This window comes from Salvia hispanica, chromosome 1, assembly GCF_023119035.1.
Source record: "Salvia hispanica cultivar TCC Black 2014 chromosome 1, UniMelb_Shisp_WGS_1.0, whole genome shotgun sequence".
Classification (NCBI taxonomy): Eukaryota; Viridiplantae; Streptophyta; class Magnoliopsida; order Lamiales; family Lamiaceae; genus Salvia; species Salvia hispanica.
Genome location: NC_062965.1, coordinates 6,580,624 through 6,602,800, shown reverse-complemented (window position 1 = coordinate 6,602,800; position 22,177 = coordinate 6,580,624). Strand labels below are relative to the sequence as shown.

At 35.0% G+C, this 22,177-nt stretch overlaps 4 protein-coding genes across 15 annotated transcripts; 2 read left to right on the top strand and 2 right to left on the bottom strand.

Annotated features, from left to right (window-relative positions):
- The first annotated feature begins 770 nt into the window (after positions 1-770).
- Positions 771-2,616, top strand: LOC125222770 (zinc finger CCCH domain-containing protein 1-like). Its single transcript, XM_048125570.1, has 3 exons — positions 771-884; positions 1,394-2,235; positions 2,359-2,616. The coding sequence occupies exons 1-3, from the start codon at positions 830-832 to the stop codon at positions 2,461-2,463; spliced, it is 1,002 nt and encodes a 333-aa protein (XP_047981527.1). The 5' UTR covers positions 771-829; the 3' UTR covers positions 2,464-2,616.
- Positions 2,617-2,831: 215 nt separating this feature from the next.
- On the bottom strand, positions 2,832-5,765 carry LOC125222763 (pentatricopeptide repeat-containing protein At4g01030, mitochondrial). The gene has a single exon (XM_048125557.1). The coding sequence runs from the start codon at positions 5,748-5,750 to the stop codon at positions 2,985-2,987; it is 2,766 nt and encodes a 921-aa protein (XP_047981514.1). The 5' UTR covers positions 5,751-5,765; the 3' UTR covers positions 2,832-2,984.
- Positions 5,766-7,696: 1,931 nt separating this feature from the next.
- On the bottom strand, positions 7,697-12,185 carry LOC125223823 (protein WHAT'S THIS FACTOR 1 homolog, chloroplastic). 12 transcript variants are annotated; one of them, XM_048127159.1, is made up of 6 exons: positions 10,366-12,185; positions 9,120-9,159; positions 9,006-9,047; positions 8,794-8,841; positions 7,899-7,954; positions 7,697-7,823 (listed from the first exon to the last, which is right to left on the bottom strand). In XM_048127159.1, exon 1 carries the CDS (start codon positions 11,988-11,990, stop codon positions 10,410-10,412), a length of 1,581 nt encoding a protein of 526 aa, XP_047983116.1. In that variant the 5' UTR covers positions 11,991-12,185; the 3' UTR covers positions 7,697-7,823; positions 7,899-7,954; positions 8,794-8,841; positions 9,006-9,047; positions 9,120-9,159; positions 10,366-10,409. The 12 variants fall into 12 exon arrangements, 10 of the variants coding, with proteins under 10 accessions (XP_047983116.1, XP_047983141.1, XP_047983125.1 ...); XM_048127184.1 differs by having other exon boundaries at positions 7,697-7,819; XM_048127168.1 differs by having other exon boundaries at positions 8,798-8,841.
- Positions 12,186-14,316: 2,131 nt separating this feature from the next.
- On the top strand, positions 14,317-16,532 carry LOC125212193 (rhodanese-like domain-containing protein 4, chloroplastic). The gene is made up of 8 exons (XM_048112290.1): positions 14,317-14,961; positions 15,160-15,262; positions 15,349-15,411; positions 15,512-15,580; positions 15,665-15,739; positions 15,821-15,901; positions 15,978-16,202; positions 16,306-16,532. Exons 1-8 carry the CDS (start codon positions 14,360-14,362, stop codon positions 16,351-16,353), a joined length of 1,266 nt encoding a protein of 421 aa, XP_047968247.1. The 5' UTR covers positions 14,317-14,359; the 3' UTR covers positions 16,354-16,532.
- Positions 16,533-22,177: the final 5,645 nt, after the last annotated feature.

The following is a 22,177-nucleotide window of genomic DNA, read 5'->3' as shown; positions in this document are numbered from 1 at the left end:
AGGGGCAAACTAACACCGAAATAAAATTTCACAATCAATATATTATTCATTTTAGCCAAATTTTAAAAATTAATATATGATAATTTATTCAAATATTATAATATTTTGAGGAGCCTAAAAAATCAAATAAGTAAAAATATTGAACAATAATATATTATCTAATGAATAAATCAAACTCAACTCAATTCTAATTATGTACACTACCTTTAGTAATTTAAATATAGATATATCAATAAATTATATAAATTCCATTAAATATAAATGAAAAATCTATAAATCTTAAACAATATACCAAATAGTAATAATAAATAATAAATGAACATATAGAATTTGAACCGATCAATTATAATTCCTAAACTCTAGAAAATTTTTAGTAAATAATATAATAACAAATCAAAAGTAACATCAACCTCGTCATCACTGTAGACTACAATCTCATGACTCGTGAAAATATAATTTGTAACTTACCATGACTAAAAATAGATTTTTTTTTTAAATAGACCAACATGAGTAAGTGATTGGCAAACCACACTTAATTTACTAAATAATATTTCATTTGTAAATATAGAATAATAATATCATGATTCAATACATTATAGCTTTAAGACATAATATTAGAATCCAACACACAACTTAAAAATTTATTTTAAAAAGGGTACTACTAATTAATTAAACCCAAACAATACATAAACCGACATACTGAGCTCGTTTGGAGAGCCCATTATTATTTAATTGAAGTAACCCAGGCCCATTACATGGCAAGAGTGGAAATAGGAGAGAGAATAGAAGAAAATAAGCTGCAACGAAGAACAAAGAGGAAATCGCGGTTATGGCGGGAGAGGAAGCTGATGGAGGCGCCGCCGCCACCGGTGAGGGTTCTAACGGTGAGTTCTGATAATTTGTTTTCCGTAGTAGCAATTTAGATTTATATGCACGAAGGCGTGTGTTTGAATTTCCTTTTTTTTTTTTTGCCTAGATTCAATGCTTATGTTTGATTTTGTTCGTTTGTTTATGTTTCTAATTCATAGCCAAGTTGATTTGGATCGTTATCTAGTAGCTCGAATTTCGTATGTTATTCTCTACCTTTGAATGTGGAGTTTGTGTGGGAATTGCGAGTGAATTCAGTATTTTGTTACGCAGTTAGGGTTTCGGTAGTGTAATTGTCAAAGGGGAATGGCACTGTATTATTATTTCCTCAAATTTTATGCACTGGTTTCACTGATATCGATTTTGAAGCTTCTAATTGTTAGAGTATTTGATTTTGATGCATAATGGAGTAGATGTTTTTTGTTTTAAACTAAAGTCAGCTGTATTCAATGGAGAAATCCGAATAGATTTGACAATTTTTTCCCAAATTAGAGATATTCATGTGCTGAAATGATCTCGTTTCCAGTGTGCAATTTCTTTAGGAAGCCATCAAAGGGGAAGAACATTAGGAAACGAACCGCCGTTGAAGAGGCGGAAGGCGAAGAAGAAGATTCTAACTCTGGGAGCGCAGTGGTGTATAAGAAGAAACAGGCTGCAGCTGACAACAAGCTGCTCTTTTCTAGTGGTCCGTTGAAGACTTCGAAAGGGTCTGAGCCTGAAAAACAGAAAGAATCTGTCTTTGAGTATGAGTCATCCAGAGAAATTCAGGTCCAAAATGATAGTAGGGCGACTGCCACTTTAGAGACAGAGACCGACTTCTCAAGGGATGCCCGGGCGATTAGAGAGCGTGTTCTGAAGCAAGCTGAAGCGGCATTGAAGGGCAAGAACAAGAGTGCTGGGGACGAGAAGTTGTATAAAGGTTTACATGGGTATACAGATTATAAGGCTGGATTCCGGAGAGAGCATACTGTTGCCAGCGAAAAGGCCGGTGGAGCTCATGGACCTCTGAGGGCATCTGCCCACATAAGAGTGTCGGCAAGGTTTGACTATCAGCCTGACATTTGTAAAGACTATAAAGAAACTGGCTACTGTGGTTATGGAGATTCGTGCAAGTTTATGCACGATAGAGGCGATTACAAGTCAGGTTGGCAGCTTGAGCAGGAGTGGGATGAAAAGGAGAAGGCGAGGGCTAGAAAAATGGCTATGCGAAATAAGGGTGGTGATGATGATGACGACGATAGTCCTGCAACAAGTGATGAGGAAGATGAGAACGCACTGCCATTCGCTTGCTTCATTTGTAGGGAGCCTTTTGTGGATGCTGTCGTGACCAAGTGCAAGCACTATTTCTGCGAGCATTGTGCGTTGAAGGTACTATAATTTGATCTTTCCTTGAGCAAGATATGCTTTTATCTTATCTTATTTCTACAAAATAACAGAGAATCAAAATGAATCTACTTTTTTGCTTATGATGGTGTTTTATTTTTCACACAGCATCATGCAAAAAATAAGAAGTGCTTTGTTTGCAACGAGCCTACGTATGGGATATTCAATACTGCCTTTGAGATACGCAAGAGAAAGGCCGCCGAAGGAAAATGACATCGCAAATAATGTTTTGGCTAAATTCTGTTTGTTTTTGTCTTCTCATTGTAAGATCAATTTTATTACTTGTATCGACTTTTCCATTTTGATGATACTGTTGTATATTGAACAATTAGTCATGTATTCTTAGAGAATAGCTTTCACAATTTATTTCCCTGTTGAATGTTTTCTTCAGTTTCTCTCTCTCTCTCTCGCCTCGATTCAGCATGGATGCTCTTGCTGTCACTCTGTTCATAATTATTCAAAAATCACCCCAAACTTATTGTAATTTGATTACAATTCAGGTTTTGCCATTTTCGTTTTTCTGTTTTTACTTGGCACCGAGCTTGCATATAAAAGCACAGGAAATGTCATCATCTCAAAAATGATACAAAGAATTTTGTATATTCACAGCTGTAATCTCCACCTCTTGGTATGTACAGGGACAATTGTCATGCTTGTTCCAGTTAACAATTTACAAGGTTTCATCGCAACAACTCATTGTCTCTTGCTCGTTTCAGTTAACAATTTACAAGGTTTCATCGCAACAACCCTCTGCAGGAACACTTGCCTTCTTTAAAATGGTGAAACCGTATGCCATCTTTGAGGATGATCTCGCGCTTTCTTAACAGGGAAGTGTATTCGGCAAAGGTGTGGCAGTCTGCACAAATTGTTGTATTCTTGATCACCCTGACTGGTGTATTGGTCTTTGTTTGGATCAGGCCGAATGTGATTGCTCTTTTCTCTGTATGAGAAAGCAGTGCCTTCTCCTTCTCCCTCTCGTCGTCAGTGTTCAGATGCACACATTTGGTGTCTGGTAAGTATCCCATGCTCTTGATTTCAGATACTAGATGATACAGTTCAAAATAGACTTCTCCATCTCTTTGATGTGGCTTCCCTGATGCTGAAAAAACATGGACTGTGTTGTTGATTTCTATCCAGCTCCAGACATTTCCTATTTTCAGGGAACGACGTTCCATCAAATCTCGGACCCTGTCTACATCATCCCATCTTTCTGAAGCTGTATACATGTTCATCAACAGCACATAGTTAGCAGGATTCTCTGGTTCTAATTTGAAGAGTTGCTTTGCAGCAATCTCTCCCAGCTGGAGGCTGCCATGGGTTCGACAAGATCCAAGAATCGCGCCCCATACTGTTGAATCGGGCTCTACTGGCATCTGACTGATGAAATCCCATGCTTCGTCAAGATATCCTGCCCTTGCAAGAAGATCCACCATGCAGGAATAGTGTTGAATGGTTGGAGTTATCCTGTATTCTGTCTCCATGCTGTCGAAGAGTCTCCATCCTTCATCAATCAAACCAGAATGCTTGCATCCTGTGAGCAGAGCTGTCATGGTTATGGGATCTGGCTGGATTTTCTTTTCTTCCCGCATTCTGTGGAACAGAGAGATCGCTTCCTTCCCATGGCCATACGAAGAGAATCCCATCATCATGGAGTTCCAGGAAGCTAATGTTTTATTCTCGGCTGCCTGAAAAACACGGTAAGCAGTCTCCAAACTGCCACACTTGCTATACATGTCGATCAGGGACGTACACACAAACGCGTCTTCTACATATTCATTTCTAATACTAATGCAGTGCGCCTCTTTTCCCCTCTGCAGAAGAGACAAGCCTGCACAAGCTCTACATAAGGTTGCAATAGTAGCCGAGTTTGGCTTCACACCTTCTGCTTGCATCTGGTAAAAAAAGTCTAGCGCTTGTCTGTGGTATCCGTTTTGGCAACTACCTGATATAAGAGCAGTCCATGACACCACATTGGGAGCTAACCCAGAATTCTTAATTTGCTTCATCATGTCGAGGGCTTCATCAATTCGCCCTGCCACTGAGTAGCCAGACACCATGCTGTTATATGTGACTAGATCTGGCTCGACTCCCTCTCCCTTCATAAGCTTCATGAGTTTGTCAGCTTTCTCAAAATCCCCCTTGAATGAATATCCAGAAATCATCGCATTCCAAGCAAAGACGTTTCTACACACCATGCCATCAAAAACAGCTCGAGCACTATTTAAGTCACCATTCTTCACATACATGTCTAACAATGAAGTCATTACATGAAGATCAGAATCAATCCCATTTCTTATAACATAGCAATGAATTTCCTTTCCAATGGGGAGGTAATGGAGCTCACTCACAGCTTGAAGAACCGCGGTAGTGGACCTGTTGTTTGGTTTAAAACCCCCATTCTGCATATGCTGTAAGATGTTGAGCACTTCTTGGCATGATCCATGATGAAGATGCCCAGATAGAAGGCTGTTCCAAGTGACGATATCCGGCTTAATATTGTAAGTTTCCATTTCACGCAATAGCTCCCATGCATCGTCAAGATGACCATGTGCTGCATAACCGAAGATGATTGCGTTCCACGTAGATAGGTTTCGATTTTGCATTAGATCAAATACAGCTCGTGCTTGTTCCACATTGCCATTTTTCGAGTACATAAAGATGAGTGAGTTGCATATGGATAAATTCGATTCGATTGCTTTTCTCAGGATGTATCCATGTATCTGCTTCCCCTCATCAAGAGCTCCCATCTTCCCACAAGCTTGAAGAACTCTAGTAATGGTGAAAGCATTGCTGTCAACCTTCGTGGACGAAAACTGCATACGTCGAAAGACATCGACACCCTTAAACCATTCCTCATTCCTCAGAGCCACCAAAACAGCTTCATTCCACAACAGAGATGTGTGATCCGATGTTTCATGGAACACCTTTTTGGCTGAATCCGAGCCCCAACAGCTCCCATAGAAGTTCATCAATGCAGCCTTTGCATGCATATCTTGATCAAAGCCTCTCTTGATTAGGCAGACATGAATCTCCAGGCCTAGCCATGAATCCCTCAGGTTGGCACACATTTTGAGAAGCATGATTAGATTTTCACTCCCAAAAACCACTCCCATATTGTGTAATTCAGCAGAAACTTGGAGAATCTCAGTGGGGTCTCCACCTTTATTCTTGAAATCCTCCAAGAAAGTGTTCCAGTGCAAGTAGTTGTGCTCCAAATCAAGGAAGAACACCATGGCTGCAGAGTGGAAGTCTTGGAGCTCCAAATAGGATGTGATCAAAGACTGCACCTTGATGTCTAAATCTTCCTCATTTGGCATTTTTATGATCTGGGCATGTCTTGCTTTGGCTGTACTGAGGGAAGAAAGGTTGGACAATATGTTGGGAATTGAAGGCGGAGGAGAAGCAGTGTCAACACCACACACTGCTGCAGATTTTAGTTGGCTGAATTTGGTGGTGAAATTTCTATTTGGTAAGTGATGAAATGTATTTATGGCTTCCATTTAAGCTCAGAATCTATTCTTTATTGGCAAAGAGTCGTCTGCAGCTCAAGACATGGCGGTTGGTAAACAAATTTGGAGGGAGTTAACATGGAGAGAGAGAGATGTGCTGTAATAGAGATTTTGTCTTTCTGTTTGTGGATAAGGTTATCCCAACTGAAGATAAAGAATCAGATCTTTGTTATTCTCTTTTTATGATTTGTTTTATGTTAAATTGTGAATTATTCTCTTTTAGGAATAATCGCCTACCAAATTTGCATTTTTTTTATTGAATTGAACTCATTTTGTTCTTATATACTATCTGATTTTGCACATAAAATTTAACTTTTCTAAATTAAATTTGATTTTAGAATACATAAATTGAAAAAAAAATACCTCATCGTTAAAAGAAAACAGGAGAGAATCTGGTAAATTATCGAAAAAATAATGAAATTGGTCATATTTTGATCCATAATGTAATTTTTAAAATTGGCTAAAAAAATTACCATAAAATTTAGATTTATTTTTATTTATTCCACAATAAAATTGTATTAATAGTTAAAAATTCCTACATGGATGTAAGTAGGGGTGACGAAACGGGTAGCGGGTAACGGATAATTCCCTACATGACCCAATACCCGTCGGGTATCGGATACCCGCTATCCGACGGAATCAGGAAACGGGGCGGGCGGGATTGGGTATTCTTATTTTGAATTTTACGGGCCGTTAGTCCCGATATACCCTATATTTATATAAATATTTTACATTTTTTTAATTTTAAGTGAACACAATTTCTTCCATTATAGTACCGGTTAGCATAAAGATTTATAAATTTTTTAACGAAGGATTTGGCATAAAGATCATGTAAGAAGAAGCCTCAGAATACCGGTGTACGACTATACCAGTTAGCCACCAAAATTAAAGATCAAACATTTGTCTGCAAATCTGAATTATTGATTTACCATGAATAGGCTTTCTTAGTCATTTCTTCCATCTCTTTCTTGCACTACGTGAAAACTGTATTTCAAAATGTTTGGATAGTATAGATCGAGACCTCATAGAAACACAAGAACTTTAATCATTTTCCTACTAAAAAACAATACTCATTCAGTTATTGAAGTGTTAGCATACATAACAAAATGGTAATAAGCTTAATATTAGAAAAAATAACATTTAAAATAATTTTTTTTTATTGCGGATCGGGTATCCGCAGCCTTGGGTGCGGGATACCCGTATAAGGTTATACCCGACTCAGTGTGGGACGGGTATCGGGACTACCATTTTATCCGAAACAGGTAGCGGGTACCCGCAGGTACCTATTTCGACACCCCTAGATGCCACCACCGATAAGGTAAATAATGTTATCTACACATAAATAAAATACTCCCTTCCTCCACCATTTAAAGAGTCTTTTTTAGTCAGCATGAATTTTAAGAAGTTGTTTGACTTTGTGAAGAATAGTAAATGGAGAAAGTGAGTGGAATGCGAGAATAATTTTTAGTAATTAGTTTTATAATGAATATAAAAAGTTAGTGGAATGTGATGTTCGCATTATGAAAGTGGAATAAAGTAAATGATCTATAAATCATGGACAATTTGAAATGATAAAATGACTCTTTATTAATAATTTTTTAATTTAAAATATAATTCATCTGACATTATTTCAATCACTAAATCTTGTAAATTCAGTGACTAATATTTGATCTTATGGCTAATTAGTTAGGAATTGCATAACCTATAGTTGTAATATATAAGTAGACTACCTGAATTTTTAAATATACTCCATAAGATAGGTTGAGAGCAAATCAAAATTATACTAGGACGGATAAAAATTCAATGAAACTTTATACTCATACTATAATTTCTTTTAACAATTTACCCTATTATTTAAAGATCCATGTGCTTTTTTTTAACCTGTGGCAACAGTCAGTTCTTGAAAAACAGTGGTAGGGGCTAATAAGAATATAAGATTCATCAACTGTATGCTTTTTAATAAACAATTAAGCGTAGAACAAATGGGAAATTTCCTTTGCAGGGATGTTATATCAAATCTGCAAAAGCTACAATATTCCGAGTTCCAACTTCTAATTAACCTGTCTGCATAGAAAGAAAATCAATAAAGTAGGCCAGTTCTTAATTCTCAGCCACTATCTAAGAAACAAACTTCCATACATTCTCCATCTTTGATCATCCATGAATGAATCCTGCACTCTGTCCGACAACATTCCCTACAAACAACAACAGTCAGTTCTTGAAAAAACAGTTGTTCATAAACATCCAGCAGAAAAGCGGGCATGCACGCAACACACACCCCCGAAAGATGAGAAATACAACTTGATCTCCTAGGCTGTAGAGAACCACAGAAAGATTCTGTTGTCTCCAACCCTCAAAGGTCTGGGCGTAATTAACTTCATTACGACTATACCAGAAACCCTCGAGGGAGAGAGACAACAAAAGCTCCAGTGGTAGAAAACGAGTGAAAGCAAAGCTGCAAAAAACCATGGATTGTTACTTCTCCCCCAATGCCTCCTGGCCAAGTTTCATCACTGGTCACAACCATTCTTTTAGATACCGTTTTTTGAAGAAACTAAGCATGCAAAGGGCCAGAAGCCCTTGAGGGAGAATAGCAATCGTAGCTTTCAAACAATATACCTAATGCATTGAAAGTAAGCTATGGAAGAGGGTATAAACATTATGCAACAATGTAGAAGCCTATTTATAGCCATAAAGTCGAGAGAAATTGCGAAGGCTCGGATAAAAAGTATGGTGGGACCTAAATATCTTAGGTACTAGACATGAATGGCCAAACCAGATTCGTTTGATTCATGATATGGCCCTCAGACACAGAAGTCAACCCTCCAAAGCCAAGAATGAAGCATCTCAGGCATCTATCTCAATTATTTATCATGTTCGATTCCTTTTGACCCCTTGATCTTGCTTGAGTGGATGGAAGCATTTGAAAGAATTTGGGTTGAAGCATGCATGTCAATGAGTCATTATATGAAAAGAAAAATTCTCGTGTTTTTGGATAGGTGTACATATATAATTTGCTTTTACCTACATTTACCTACATATGAGAAACTTCAGAGGTGCCGCGTCTCATTACTTTTGCCCGCTATTGAAAGCAACAGATAAGTTAGAGTATGGGAATATTAAACAGATCTAAGATCTGAAATCCCATCATAAAAAGATTCAATAATAGTGTGATATATAGAAAGAAAAGCCGTTTTGGTTGTAAATCTGTGTTCTGTCGAATAAATACGTGTAAATTTGTAATACCTCGTCTGCATGGCACTCACATTCACTCTGGAAAAACTTTTCCTGAACAAACATAACCAACATTGTTAGCACTACAAAGAAAAAAAGAATGATAAAGTAGGTTATTTTATTTACCTGGTATTCTCCCTTTTTCCAAATTTTTTAGGTCCCCACACTTTCACAAACAAAAAAGATTGTTAGTGTTCCTCACAGAGATATCAGTAGTAAACTAGTAACACATGGAACACATGGTATTGAGGAATCCATGGAAGTATGTTTGATCCCCATTCAACTAAAGAAGATATATACAGAGCCAAAATAAGCTTTGCTCATCAATTTATGATTTATGATTTTTGTACAACAGAACAGCAAATAGGAAATAAGGATTATTTGGGGAATTATAAGATTAATAATCACAGTAAATTTTGTTAGGTAGTGACAGAAAAACCATGTTATCAAATTCTGAGGTCCCCCCCATTTGAATTTACTAACACATACACATAGATAATGTGCATTATTGGTGCCAGATGTACCATATAAACAGAGAAACATTTCATATCTTATTCTGAATGGATGTTACTGTCTACTTTTGAAAATAAAGCATATAAAGTAGGGCAACAGAACAAGCAAGTAGAGCAGCCAATGTAGAATTATCTTTTTTTTTATTACAAGATCGTATCCATTTTGTAGGAGCAAATAAAAAAGGAAACAGCACAATATACATGGCATAAGAACCATAATCAGCTTGATTAAATAACTCATCAATATCATAGCTAGAAAATTAAGAAGATGGGTGCAAAACATCAAGCTAGAGCATCAGACATTGTAGATTTCACTCTAGAGGAATATATGTTTGTTAGTAACTTAGCATGGTAATCTGAGTTAGCATGAAATCTCTCAGAAACTTCCATATCAAGTACTCCATCAAACTTCAACCGGGATGATAGCTTGCCCTTTCAATTATTGAACCATATCCTTCAATAAATGAAATTCCACTGGTGATATACTTTCTGCTTCTTTTTAACAAAAGTGAAAATCATACATCCATGTTGTAGTACGACTTTGGCCCATTATAGCATATAGAGAACAATGAGGTGGACATTTACTTTAGAATAAGAATAGTTATATGAACAAGGAAATGTAGCACGCTGCATAATGTGAAAATGCAACCATGCAAAGTAAAAGCATATAGAGTTTCGAAAAGAAGGTAGACTGAAATTTCAAGATCATATGTTCATGTTTAAGAAAAGTAAGATGCATTTTCACATGGATAAGAAGTTTTACATAATACATCTTATATATAAACTAATTGAAAGAAAGATACAACAAGATCAAAACAAGCAATGCCTGTGTATTAATTCCTTGTATTCTTGAGCAGTACCTTGAGATGGACCTATTGATCTGTAGACATAATAAACCTCATATTTACCAGCGTTCTCTTGGTGTGCCATCTGGGAAAACAGGAGCAAGGACTTTATCGTCACTCTTCTTCGTTGCGCCATTAACTCTACCAGTTGGTTTGCTTCTTTCTAAACTAGGCAATGGCTCATCTTGTCCATCATTGAAATCTGGAGGCACGTCGTCGTCATCATCATCGCTCCATTCATCATCATAATCTTCTCCATCGCCATCTTCATCGCTTCCCAAATTGTCAATGTCAGACCACTCATCCCCATCATCTTCATCTGACATGTCTTCTTGCCCTGTTTCTTCAGCTTCACCTGAGTCAGTCCTTCGAACATTTCTCTTGGGGAATCTTGGAACATTAACAAGTGCGCGAAGCTTCTCCTTGATAAGCAGCATCTTGTCTTTATCTAACAACACAGAATCACGATAAGCTTCACGGAGGAAAACTGAGTCTCTATCCCCCTTGAGTGAGATATAGAACATATCCGGATGCCTTATCAACATGCCTCTTAGCTGTTGGGAGAATCTAAATTCCTCCCGAAAATGGGTTAAATGATCCACAAGTGTTCTCTTCTCAAGAGTGAGGCTCAAGATCTCATGAACAACACCACAAGCATGCTTCTCCTTTTCAGGGCTACCAGGCCTCAAATCCGAAAAATCAGAATAAGGCGAAATGTAAGGCATATCTCTAAACAGAGAAATCCTTCTCATCTCACCTTTCGAAAGATGAAGCCCTTTTGGTAGCTTAACTCTATTGAACCTAGGCACACGATCAATAATCAAATCTCTCTCTTCCACCTCTCTCAGCCTATTCTCGTCTTCGGCAATCTCTGCTGCAGACACAGCAAGCTCAGGATCCCAATGAGTCAACTCCAGCGCAGGCCCTCGTCCTGTTGCAACAACCTTGAAATACTGTGGGTATCGTTGACATATAGTATCCCTAAACTCCAACGGAAGCCCCAAATCAGTCTTCAAATGAGCAATCTTCTCCAACAGAATCCGCTTATCAATCGACATCATCAACAATTTCCTCAACTTAATAACTAACAAATCCTCCATTTCATTCCTAATCTTCATCTCCTCAAGGTAAAGTTTCTCAGCCTCCGGAGTCAACTTGAACCGAAGTGAATAAACACCTTCTTCCACAATCTCAAACACAGCCGGAAATTTCTTCAACAACGCAATAAACCGCCTCTTTTTTTCCAGCCCTAAAGCTTTTCTAAATCTACCCAGCTCACGAAGCGCCATAATCCTATCCGGCTGACTCATCAAAATCTTCCTAATCTTTAACACCAATTTCAGCTTCTTATCCCTCTGAATCACATTGTCAAACGGAAGCTCCTTCCTCCTCTTCGCAACACCAGCTCTGATAACCGGAAAATATTTCCTCGAGTTTGTCCGAGATTCATTGTTTCCCTTCAAAACTAAATTCTGACCCAAAAATGGTGTCTTGCTTAAATTTCCACAAGTAGTTGATAAACAGAAATTCGCATACGGTTTACATTTCAGAAGTGGGGGTGAAGTACAGGAAAGAAAAAATGGGACAGCACAAGCTGATGGTGGCAATTTGGGCGAGGAAAGTAAGAATTTAGGCTCCATAATCAATTTGAAACTATCTAGCAGGGAACATATATCAATATATCGTAACAATTAACACCAGAAATTATCCCTAATCGAATCTATGTGTGATGTGTTCACGAATCAGTTGAGAAGAGAATTGAATTCGTGGAATAACTGACCTGGGAGGTTTAGCTAGGGTTTATCATCAAAACCCCTCTTTGAAGATATATATTTCTCAATTTCCATTTTATCTTCATCCTGCAAATGTTTGATGGATATGCACATTTCCGAATTTACCCCTGCACTCCACTCACTAGTCACTTGCCTAATAGGAAAAAAATTTTTTTTAAAGAGTAAGCTACATAACTACTCCATCCGTGATTAAAAGTCACATTTTTTCATTTCGGTTCGTCCTTAATTAAGAGTCACACTTCATTTTTATCATAAATAGTAAGTAGGTACTACATTCCACTAACTCAATTCACTCATATTTTATTATAAAATCAATATAAAAAAATGGGTCCCGCATTCCACTAACTTTTTCAACCAACTTTTCTTTACATTTTTTAAAACTCGTGTCCGGTCAAAGTGTGACTCTTAATCAGGGACGAGGGGAGTAGTATTCACCCCATCTTACGTATTAATTTTGACACACTTTAATCAGACACACATTTTTAAAAAATATAATAAAAAATAAGTTAAAAAGTTAGTGGAACGCGAATCCTACTTTTATATATTAACTTTATAATAAAATGTGAGTGATAATGAGTTAGTAGAATATTAAGTCCGCTAATAAAAAGTGAAATGTAACCAACTTTATAAGATTGAGGAAATTGAAAATTGTGACAAACTTTCTGGAACGGAGGGACTCAAGGGAGTCAGGTTTGCATGATTTTAGTCCGAATTTTACTATTCTACCCTTCAAGCCTTGAGGAGTGATGAGCACCACCAAACTTGTGATTTTTGAATGTTTTTTTACCTCTGTTGTGATTTTTTAAGTATCACAAATATTTTTTGCCCTAAAAAAATCACAACAAAAGTAAAAAAAAAACATTTAAAAATGACAATTTGGTGCTCTAACTCACTACTCAAATTAGGCTAAATAGACAAATACATTCCTCAAGTACTGAAGGGTATTATTAAAAAGGGATATCGGCCTCTAATATCAAAAAACTTTTAAAAAGTTGGATTTTTCCCACGAACTTTAAAATTGGCAAATAATATCATGAACTTTACTCCGGATTTATTTTTCCCCATGAATGAAAATATTCATGTTATTTTAATAGATTGAAAAACAATTTTGGAGGATATGCTTCAAGAAAAACTGTTTTCAAATATTGAAAAACTTGAAATTCTCTAAATGTTGTCGAGAAATTACGGAAAAAAAATCCGTATCACAATATTATTTGTAGGAATTTTTTCATTTGTGGGAAAAAAATAAACCCGAGGTAAAGTTCATGATATTATTTACCAATTTTAAAGTTCGTGAGAAAAACTCAACTTTTTGAAAGTTTTGTGATATTAGATGTCAATATCCCTATTAAAAATTACGATTGAATTTGAAATTTATGCAACTTTTTTTTAAAAGAATGTAATTTTTTAAATATTAGGTAGTACTAAAAAGGTGCCAACTCCATTTTCTTGATATTAATTTTATAGTTCACCCTAATTTAATTATGCAACCCATTTTCGCATAATTTGCTAGATTTTACCAAAAGTACATTTGCATAACTAAGTGGATTTTGATGTACCAGAACTAAGTGCGTTTGCATAATTTGTTAGTAGATTTTAGTCTTAACTAGTTGGAGAAAAGATTAAATAAAAAATCATGATTTGAGAAAAGATTAAATAAATTAATAAAAGAAAATTTATTAAATAAATCAATAAAAATGGTCAAATTTTGTCCATCTCACACTTTTCAAAGCTAGAAATAATTATGCATACATCGATGTGTCAGTTGGTTTAAAACACATTAGGAAAAAAATGATTCAAAAACATTATCATTTTAACCACATATTTTAAATTGGTTATCATATCTGTATATATAATTGTAAAAAAAATCCATCTTTCATAATTTACTCTTTGAATTTTGTTAAAAATATAACATGAAGTGGAGTACTAAATTTTGACCATTTTTCACAATTTATTTGAATTCATAATATCTTAGTTCCAATTTTCTTCATTTCTTACTACTATTACCACAAAAACTAATTTCTAAGTAAAGATAAGAAACCCCAGGCATGGTTTCTCAGCCACACAATCTGAAAACAACTGATCATCCACTGTGCCACGTGGCAATCTCCAACTGGTCATCTTCCTCCACTGCATTCCACCTCAGCACTCCACCCCCCCAAAAAAAATTGGCCTCTTCAAAACTTTCCAGAACGTTGGAAGCTCAAGTAGAAGAAATGGAAGCCCTGAACGCACTTGGAGTGAAACCGATACCAATTCTCTCCAACCAAACAGACCCCAACAAGACTCCCACATCTCTCACCCTTTCTCCCTCCAAGAATCAATCTTTCCCAAAATGCACCACCACAAATCACTCAACCTCCGCTCAAAGAGCTCTCGGCGCCGGCTTAGCTCTGCTCTCTTCGCTCCTCACCTCCGCCTCAGCTGAAGCGCTGCAGCAGCAGCAGCCCGATTTCGATGTCGGCGGAGTAATTGACGGCGTGATCCGTTTCGCCGCCGAGAATCCCATAATCGCCGGCGGCGGGGCGGCGGTTGTGGCGGTGCCGTTGGTGGTCGCTCAGATTCTCCGCAATACGCAGCGGTGGGGAGTGGAGAGCGCGAAGGCGGCCTATGCCAAATTGGGGGACGATGCTGATGCTCAGCTGCTTGATATAAGATCGACGGCCGAGATCAAGCAGACGGGAAGCCCCAATCTCAGAGGCCTTAAAAAGAAGGCGGTGGCGGTTCCGTTCAACCGCGATGACAAGCTGGGGTTCTTGAACAAGCTGAATATCAAGTTCAAGGAGCCACAGACTACCACATTGTTTGTATTGGACAAGTATGTGTTTTTACTTCTTAATATTCAATCAATTTTGAGATGTTATAGAGCTAGTGTGATTAATTCTTGATCTTGTTGGAAATAATCGTGGAATGTTACTTGAGAGTTAACTAGTTTGAGCTCTTGTTGTTATTTTGCCATGGAATTATGAATGATCATTCTCTGTGAATCTGTATTGTAATGTTTTGTTGAAGCCAGATTTGATGGGAATGCTGAGATTGTGGCGGAGCTGGTGGCGTCTAACGGCTTCAAAGCCGCGTACGCAATCAAAGATGGTGCGGAAGGATCAAGAGGATGGGTGGTTAGTTTCACACACTTTTCCATTCTCTAGCTAGAAATAGAATGAACGTGAAGCATATGGAACTTACCAATATCTTCGAAATGCAGAATAGCGGCCTCCCTTGGATAGTTCCGACGTTTGATATCACTAGTGTCATTGATACTTTTGGGGTGAATATTTCCTACCCACACCATCACTAGTTACTTGAATGAATGCTGATGATGGTTTGATTTCAAAGTCATGGTTTCGTTTCATGTTTTGCATATGTAGGAGGGTGTGCCTGTGGCACTTGGCATTGCTGCAGCTGCTGCTGGTCTTGGTTTATTTGCTTTTGCAGAGGTTGAAATTTATTAAAAAAGTTGATTTTTTTGGTGATAGATGCTTGATCACAAAAATGATTTTATATTGTTCCTTTTTTTGTAGGCTGAAACAATTCTCCAAGTTCTGGGTTCAGCTGCTCTTGTGCAGTTTGTCAGCAAGAAACTCCTATTTGCAGAGGTAGTAACCTTACTTCCTCATGATTTGAGTTTGAATACTCAAACATCTTTAATTGTGGGATTTTTTTCTTTTCTTTCACAGGATAGAAAGGTAACTATCAAGCAATTTGAAGAGCTTCTAAACACCAAGGTTGCTCCAAAGGAGCTCGTGGACGATATCCAGGTAATCATCGTTTGACATTTCGTGCTTTGATATGGTCATTTAACACGCCTCACCTTGTTTGGCGCAACTCTTGTAGCAAATTGGGAAGGCGATTCTACCTACACTGCCCGCTAATAACAAGGGCCTCCCGGATCCTGCACTTGGTGAGCGCGATGTCTTGAAATCCGAGCCTGTCGTGGAGGCTACCGATGTCTCACCTGAAGCCGAGCCAAACCCTATACCTACTGCAGAAGTGATAGATTCTGTCCCGGAACAAGAATCCCTCCCTACACTACCAAGGCCACTTTCGCCATATCCTAATGTGAGTTGTTTTTTCGTATTTTTTGTAGCTCCTTCATTCATCCATGCATGTCACGTGTATAATTTCGATCTAAAGCCATTATTATATTTGTGTGTGATTGCAGTATCCTGATTATAAGCCTCCTTCATCGCCCACACCATCACCACCTTGATGGTGCAATTGCCACTAGTGGAAGCTCGGATCATCTTTCGACATATTATGGTTAATCCTGAGTACTAAAAAACACATTCATAGATTTTTGTAGTTTTATGTTTAGTATTTCATTTAACATATAAATATATTTAAATATGAACTACTCTTATTGTATAACTAAAATGAAATCTTGGCTCATGGATAAGAATTTTGGATGGATGAGATCACGAGATATGACGACTGTCGAAAGTGTTTCTCTTTGAAAATACAGTACTCCCTCCATCCCTAAAAAATAGACAACATTTGAAATAACACGAGTGTTAATACAAAATTAATAAAGTAATAGAGAGAGAAAAGAAAAAGTTATTAGAGTATTGCAAGTAGAGAAGAAAAAAAAATTGTTACATATAATTAATTTATTTTTAAGGGACATTTTAAAATAGCAAAAGTTGTCTATTTTTAAGAGACGATGGAGTATATTACTTGATATTTCAAATTAAATTATTTTTAAAATTATATATTATTAAATTAAATGTATTTTGTTAGATTTCTTATATATTGCATATATTCACATGAGTAAATTTATATGATAAAATTAGAATTTAATAAGTCTCCAAATATACTTTGTATGATTTTTTCGACATAATCACACTCCTTTTCTTCAAAAATAGTTTATTTTTGTCAATATGATATATGCCCACAAAATTAGCCTATTTTTATTTTGGAAATGACTTTAGTATATATTTTGGAGTACATTATTGACGATATGAGTCTTATTATTTACAAATACTACTATCGTTTTTCTATCTTTCACATACTTTATTAATTTTATATTAAAATCTATTTCTTTTCCCAAAATCTTTATTTGTGGGACATGGAGGAGTATGTCATTAACTATTGTGGTGAATTATTATATGTTTTTTTTTGGTACAAAGCCGCGGGATCTAGATACATCACCTCTAAATAATTGAACTTCAAAATACTCACTATAAGCCTTTTTTTTCTTCTTATTTTGTCCCCGAACCCATTAAGAACTTAGTATCTTTTTATTCTCAACTATTTTAAGTTGAGATTGTAAATTATGAAGATAAAAATTTGATTTGTTCTACAAATAATTATTTTATAACTATAGAAAAAATATTTTGTTAAATATTATAATAAGTAAGATTTAATGTTGTAACATATATTCGGAAAAAAAAATGCAAAATTGAAAAGTTCCAAGAAAGATTTATGACTAAACATACTTACTATGCTTGGCATGACTTCATTCGGTTTGCCCTATTCGGGTTGGAATTTTATCGTGTTACAAATTTACCTTTGGGTTTCGGGCTAGCCCAATGAGATAATCGGATTAAAAGCAAATAATGGAAAATAATATGTATATTTTTTAATCTTAAGAACCATGCAGCAGAATTAATATATACACAATAGTAAGATATACGTAAATAATATGGCAGAGATGATGAAGAAGCCCGATGTGATGCACAAGCTAGGCGCAACGGGATGTGGATGCCGTTGTAGGTAAGAATCGGGCGGTGGAGGAGTTCGACACCAACAAATTGCCATGTGTAATTAACGCGGTGATGAAGGAAATCCTCGGTTGCATCGGGCGCTTCCACTCATGGTGCCCCATTGCCCGAGTAAGCCCTGCATCATTGCAGGGTACACATAAGCATTCTGACCCATCATGTTCGATTTATCCTTCAAATTTTTTTAAAGAAAAAATCAGATGATTCAACAATTCTATGTATTTGGTTAAAAAAGGGTTGAGAGGAAATATGAGAAATGGGTGAAAGTTCACATATTTATTATAGGCAAATAATTATATAGTCTTATTATATTTAAAACTTATGTCGTTCGATATTCAAACATGAAAAATATTGGTAACAAACAAACATATAGATTGAATGATAGTTATGAAGGCAAGTTTAATAGCTAGGGGGCTAAGTCTAGACGCTAGCATTTCCATACTAGTAACGAATGTACGCTCGTGGGATTTTTATACGAACTAGTAATCCATTGTTTATTATTAGTGCCCATTTTTTATCCGATATAAATTTTAAGAAATATAAAAGAAATTGTGTCGAAAGAGTTTATAAAAGTGAAGAATACTTTTTTATATTATTTCAGTGTTAGCATGAATAAGAATCAAGAAGTTATCGTAAATTGTGTAGGTAAAGGTTTTCGAGAGGCAATTTAAAATAGTCAAAAAATTAATTTGGCGACGCTTCCTTTTGCATTTTAATTTTATTTAAAAAGTTTTATCATTTTGAATCGTCCATTAAAATTAGATCTTTAATATGAAAAGTTTTAAACAACATATTAATTCTACATTATTTTTTAGTAATATGGAACCCACAATCCACTAGCACTAGTCACTACTTCCTCACATTTTTTTCTTTATCTCTCTTATTTTATCAATTGTGCATTAAAACTCATGTCAATTTATGGATAACTTTTATCTATTATAGAAGCAAAAATAAGCCTCTCCAATTGAATAAAAAATTCTTTTTCTTTTTCTCATAGTGATTGCAAAGCAGACTTACATGAAGACCATAATCAATTGTGATAGAAATCCATGAGTTTCATCCTAAAATCAATTGGCGATAGGAAGGCCCATGAGACTTATATACTGATTTCAGTTCTCTTTGTACACTGATGTGGGATAGTTCTAATATTATTTTAGTTCTCTTTATAACACTAACCATCAATTGTCCAAAAAGATTAAAAGAATATTCATGAAAAAGGTTGCTTAAATGTTAAAACAAATGTCCAAATTTTGTGTAGATTGCTGAATCCCAGAATGGGATGGTAAGCAACAGTCAGTCAATGAAATTTCACCTCATTTTTGGTTGGTCGCATCAGCAACTCCCTTTCTACTCAAATCCCACCAAATAGTTTTTCTCTCTCTTCAAAAATTCTAGATTAAAAAATGTGGTACTTGAAAATGTATTCTTCCTATAAATATTGGGGACTCCCCAAGCTTGTACTAGCATAAATTATCTTTTCATATTCATGGATAAGTGTAGCACTCACAACCATCCAACCATTCAAAATGGTTGCCTTCCCTCTTTCAATCATTCATTCATTCTTTCTTTCTTTCTTTCTAAAATGCTTATTAATTTTTGTTTGGTGTAGAGGAAAGCAGTCTTGAATGGAAGTTCATAAACATGACAGAGCAAGAAGAAGATATCATATGTAGAATGCACAAGCTTGTGGGGGACAAGTAATACTAAGTATTTATATTATGTTTAATTTAGTGGTGTTGTTTTTGTATGAATGGAAATAATTGTGTTATGTGTTTACTTTTTTGTTAGGTGGGTTTTAATAGCTGGAAGAATTCCAGGCAGGAGTCCAGCAGAAATTGAAAGATTTTGGTTGATGAGAAACCCTAAGACCAAGTCTTGACATGTATGATTCAGATATTAATAATGCCAAAGAGAAGAGATGGATATCTTATGTAGTAGTTGTGCCTCTAGCTTATCTCGTATTTGGATTTCATTCACAAATATTTTAAATTTCTAATGCCTACCACTACATATGTAACTGTCATGTTTTGTACTACTAGATTCTCCATAATTTTCTATGAATAAATACTCCATTTTGATTTGTCATGAGTTTTAAAAATTACTATATCCGTCCATGAAATATTATCCAAGTTTGACTCGACACAGATTTTAAGAAATGTGGACAAAAGTGGTTGAGAAAGTTACTGGAACAATGGTCCCATATTTGTATACTATTAGTTTTACAATAGAATATGAATGTAAAGAGTTAATGAAAAGTGAGGTCCATTTACCCAAAAAAAAAAAAAGTAAAGTGGACAATTTTTCACATACGGACCAAAATAAAAAAATTGGACAACATTTCAAGTGTGTGCATATATAAAATTGGACAACATTTCAAGGACCAAAAGTAGTAAAAAAGTTTATAGGGTGTGAGTTTTATATTTATATGCTAATTTCATAATAAAATATTTTAAAATTAGTTAGTAGAATTTAATGGATCCATATATAAAATAATACTCCGTCTGTTTAAATTCAAGTGTTCCACTCTGATTCGGTGTGAATGTTTGAAGAATAAACTTTAAATTTAATCGCTTACAAATTAGATTTGCATATTATCATATGTCCCGTAAAAATTACCTAAACTCATCAAGGGCATGTTTGTTATTCTCTAATTATTTTAGGATGAAGATTTTTATTAAGATTGATTTTTATTACGAAAAAAGTTAATTTATTCAAAAATTAATTATTTTACAATTATAAAAAAATATTTAAGTATTATATAAATTAAAAGTTGAATGATATACTTTCGAATTAATTCAATACTTAAAAGTTAGAATTGATTCGATACTTAGAATTGAAATATAGTTATATTCATTTTGGAAAAACAGCTTCAAAATACAATAAATATTGAATTAATTCGAAAGAATATCATTCAAATTTAAATGATATAGTACTTGATTTCTATAGTTATAAAATAATAATTATAGAATAAATCAAACTTATTTCTTCATAATTGAAAATCAAACATTTAATTACATCTTCAACTTAAAATAATTAGAGAATATTAAAACGATATGCTCTTAAACGGGTTCAGGGCAAAAAGATTACTTGGTGTTATTCTCAATTTTAGAGTGCTGTAGTGATATTTTTCATTTTTTCAGAGTTTTACCATGACATTTTTCATTTTCCATGATCTAAAAAGTGGAAATCTCATTTATTGGGTTCTAAATTTGGAAAGTTTTACAATGAAATTTTTCATTTTCCAGGATCTAAAAAGTGGAAATCTCATTTATTGAGTTCTAAATTTGGAGTATAAATGAAAATAAGGGGATAATGTTAGTGTGCAATATATTAATTTGATAATAAAATGTAGTAATTGAAATGAGTTGTTAAATATAACGTTCATTTACCAAAATAAAAAAATGAAATGATGCATTTAATAGTTAACCTCGTAATTGTAGTAACTCAGATTTTAATTAGTAAAATTTAAAATTAATGTTACATCTTTGACATCTCATTATGTTTATTTAGTTTTCTTTGCTCAAAAGAATATCAGAAAAGTTTTAAAAATTTTGAGATTATTGTGAATTATACGTTTAATGTCAGTATATTTATACTCCGTAATTTATCTAAAACATATGACTGTAATGGTAAGATTAATCATATGAATTATGAATTCACCATCTTTCACTAAATTCAATCATATTTGCTTCCTCATGTCTTTCTTAATTGTTCTATTTTATCGTTTTCGTCCGATCCTTGTTTATCGTCCCATTTATTTTTTACAACTAGTGTTTTTAATGTACAACACGGTAAACTTAATTAATTTGACTTAATACCTAATTAGTACGTCTGTCTACAATGACAAATTAGTAAGTTAAGCTTATATAAAAACTTTTACACTTTGAAAAATTTTCGTGTAATATATAGATAGAAATTGTTTTATATGTTTGCTATTTAAGCATGCTTTTGTGCACCAAAGGAAATACTCCGTATATACTAATAGTGACTAATATGTACCCTCTAGTTACAAAGGGAGTATATAATTTATCGAATTAAATTAGATTTTGTTACTATCGAATCAATTACATTCAAATCGATTTAATTAGTGACGTGATGTTGTTGAGCATTGTGACTCCAGTTGAAATCCAATTTTGTTGGTATAACTACCTAGACTGTATTTATAAATTATGCCCGAATATATATCTAAAACTCTGTCATTAACTACTTATCATTAAAAAGAAAGATAAATATCACCACTATCTATCGCCCTCAATGGAGACATTTGAGATTTCATTTTTTCAAAGTATTTAGTAAATCATGAGTTACTAAAAA

Excerpts from the sequence above, each read along its gene's own strand:
- LOC125222770 (XM_048125570.1), top strand. The coding sequence starts at position 830 with ATGGCGGGAGAGGAAGCTGATGGAGGCGCCGCCGCCACCGGTGAGGGT. Across the intron at positions 885-1,393 it reads CACCGGTGAGGGTTCTAACG|TGTGCAATTTCTTTAGGAAG; the intron begins GTGAGTTCTGAT and ends TCTCGTTTCCAG. Across the intron at positions 2,236-2,358 it reads GCGAGCATTGTGCGTTGAAG|CATCATGCAAAAAATAAGAA; the intron begins GTACTATAATTT and ends TTTTTCACACAG.
- LOC125222763 (XM_048125557.1), bottom strand. The coding sequence starts at position 5,750 with ATGGAAGCCATAAATACATTTCATCACTTACCAAATAGAAATTTCACC.
- LOC125223823 (XM_048127134.1), bottom strand. The coding sequence starts at position 11,990 with ATGGAGCCTAAATTCTTACTTTCCTCGCCCAAATTGCCACCATCAGCT.
- LOC125212193 (XM_048112290.1), top strand. The coding sequence starts at position 14,360 with ATGGAAGCCCTGAACGCACTTGGAGTGAAACCGATACCAATTCTCTCC. Across the intron at positions 15,412-15,511 it reads GTGTCATTGATACTTTTGGG|GAGGGTGTGCCTGTGGCACT; the intron begins GTGAATATTTCC and ends TTGCATATGTAG. Across the intron at positions 15,902-15,977 it reads AGCTCGTGGACGATATCCAG|CAAATTGGGAAGGCGATTCT; the intron begins GTAATCATCGTT and ends CAACTCTTGTAG.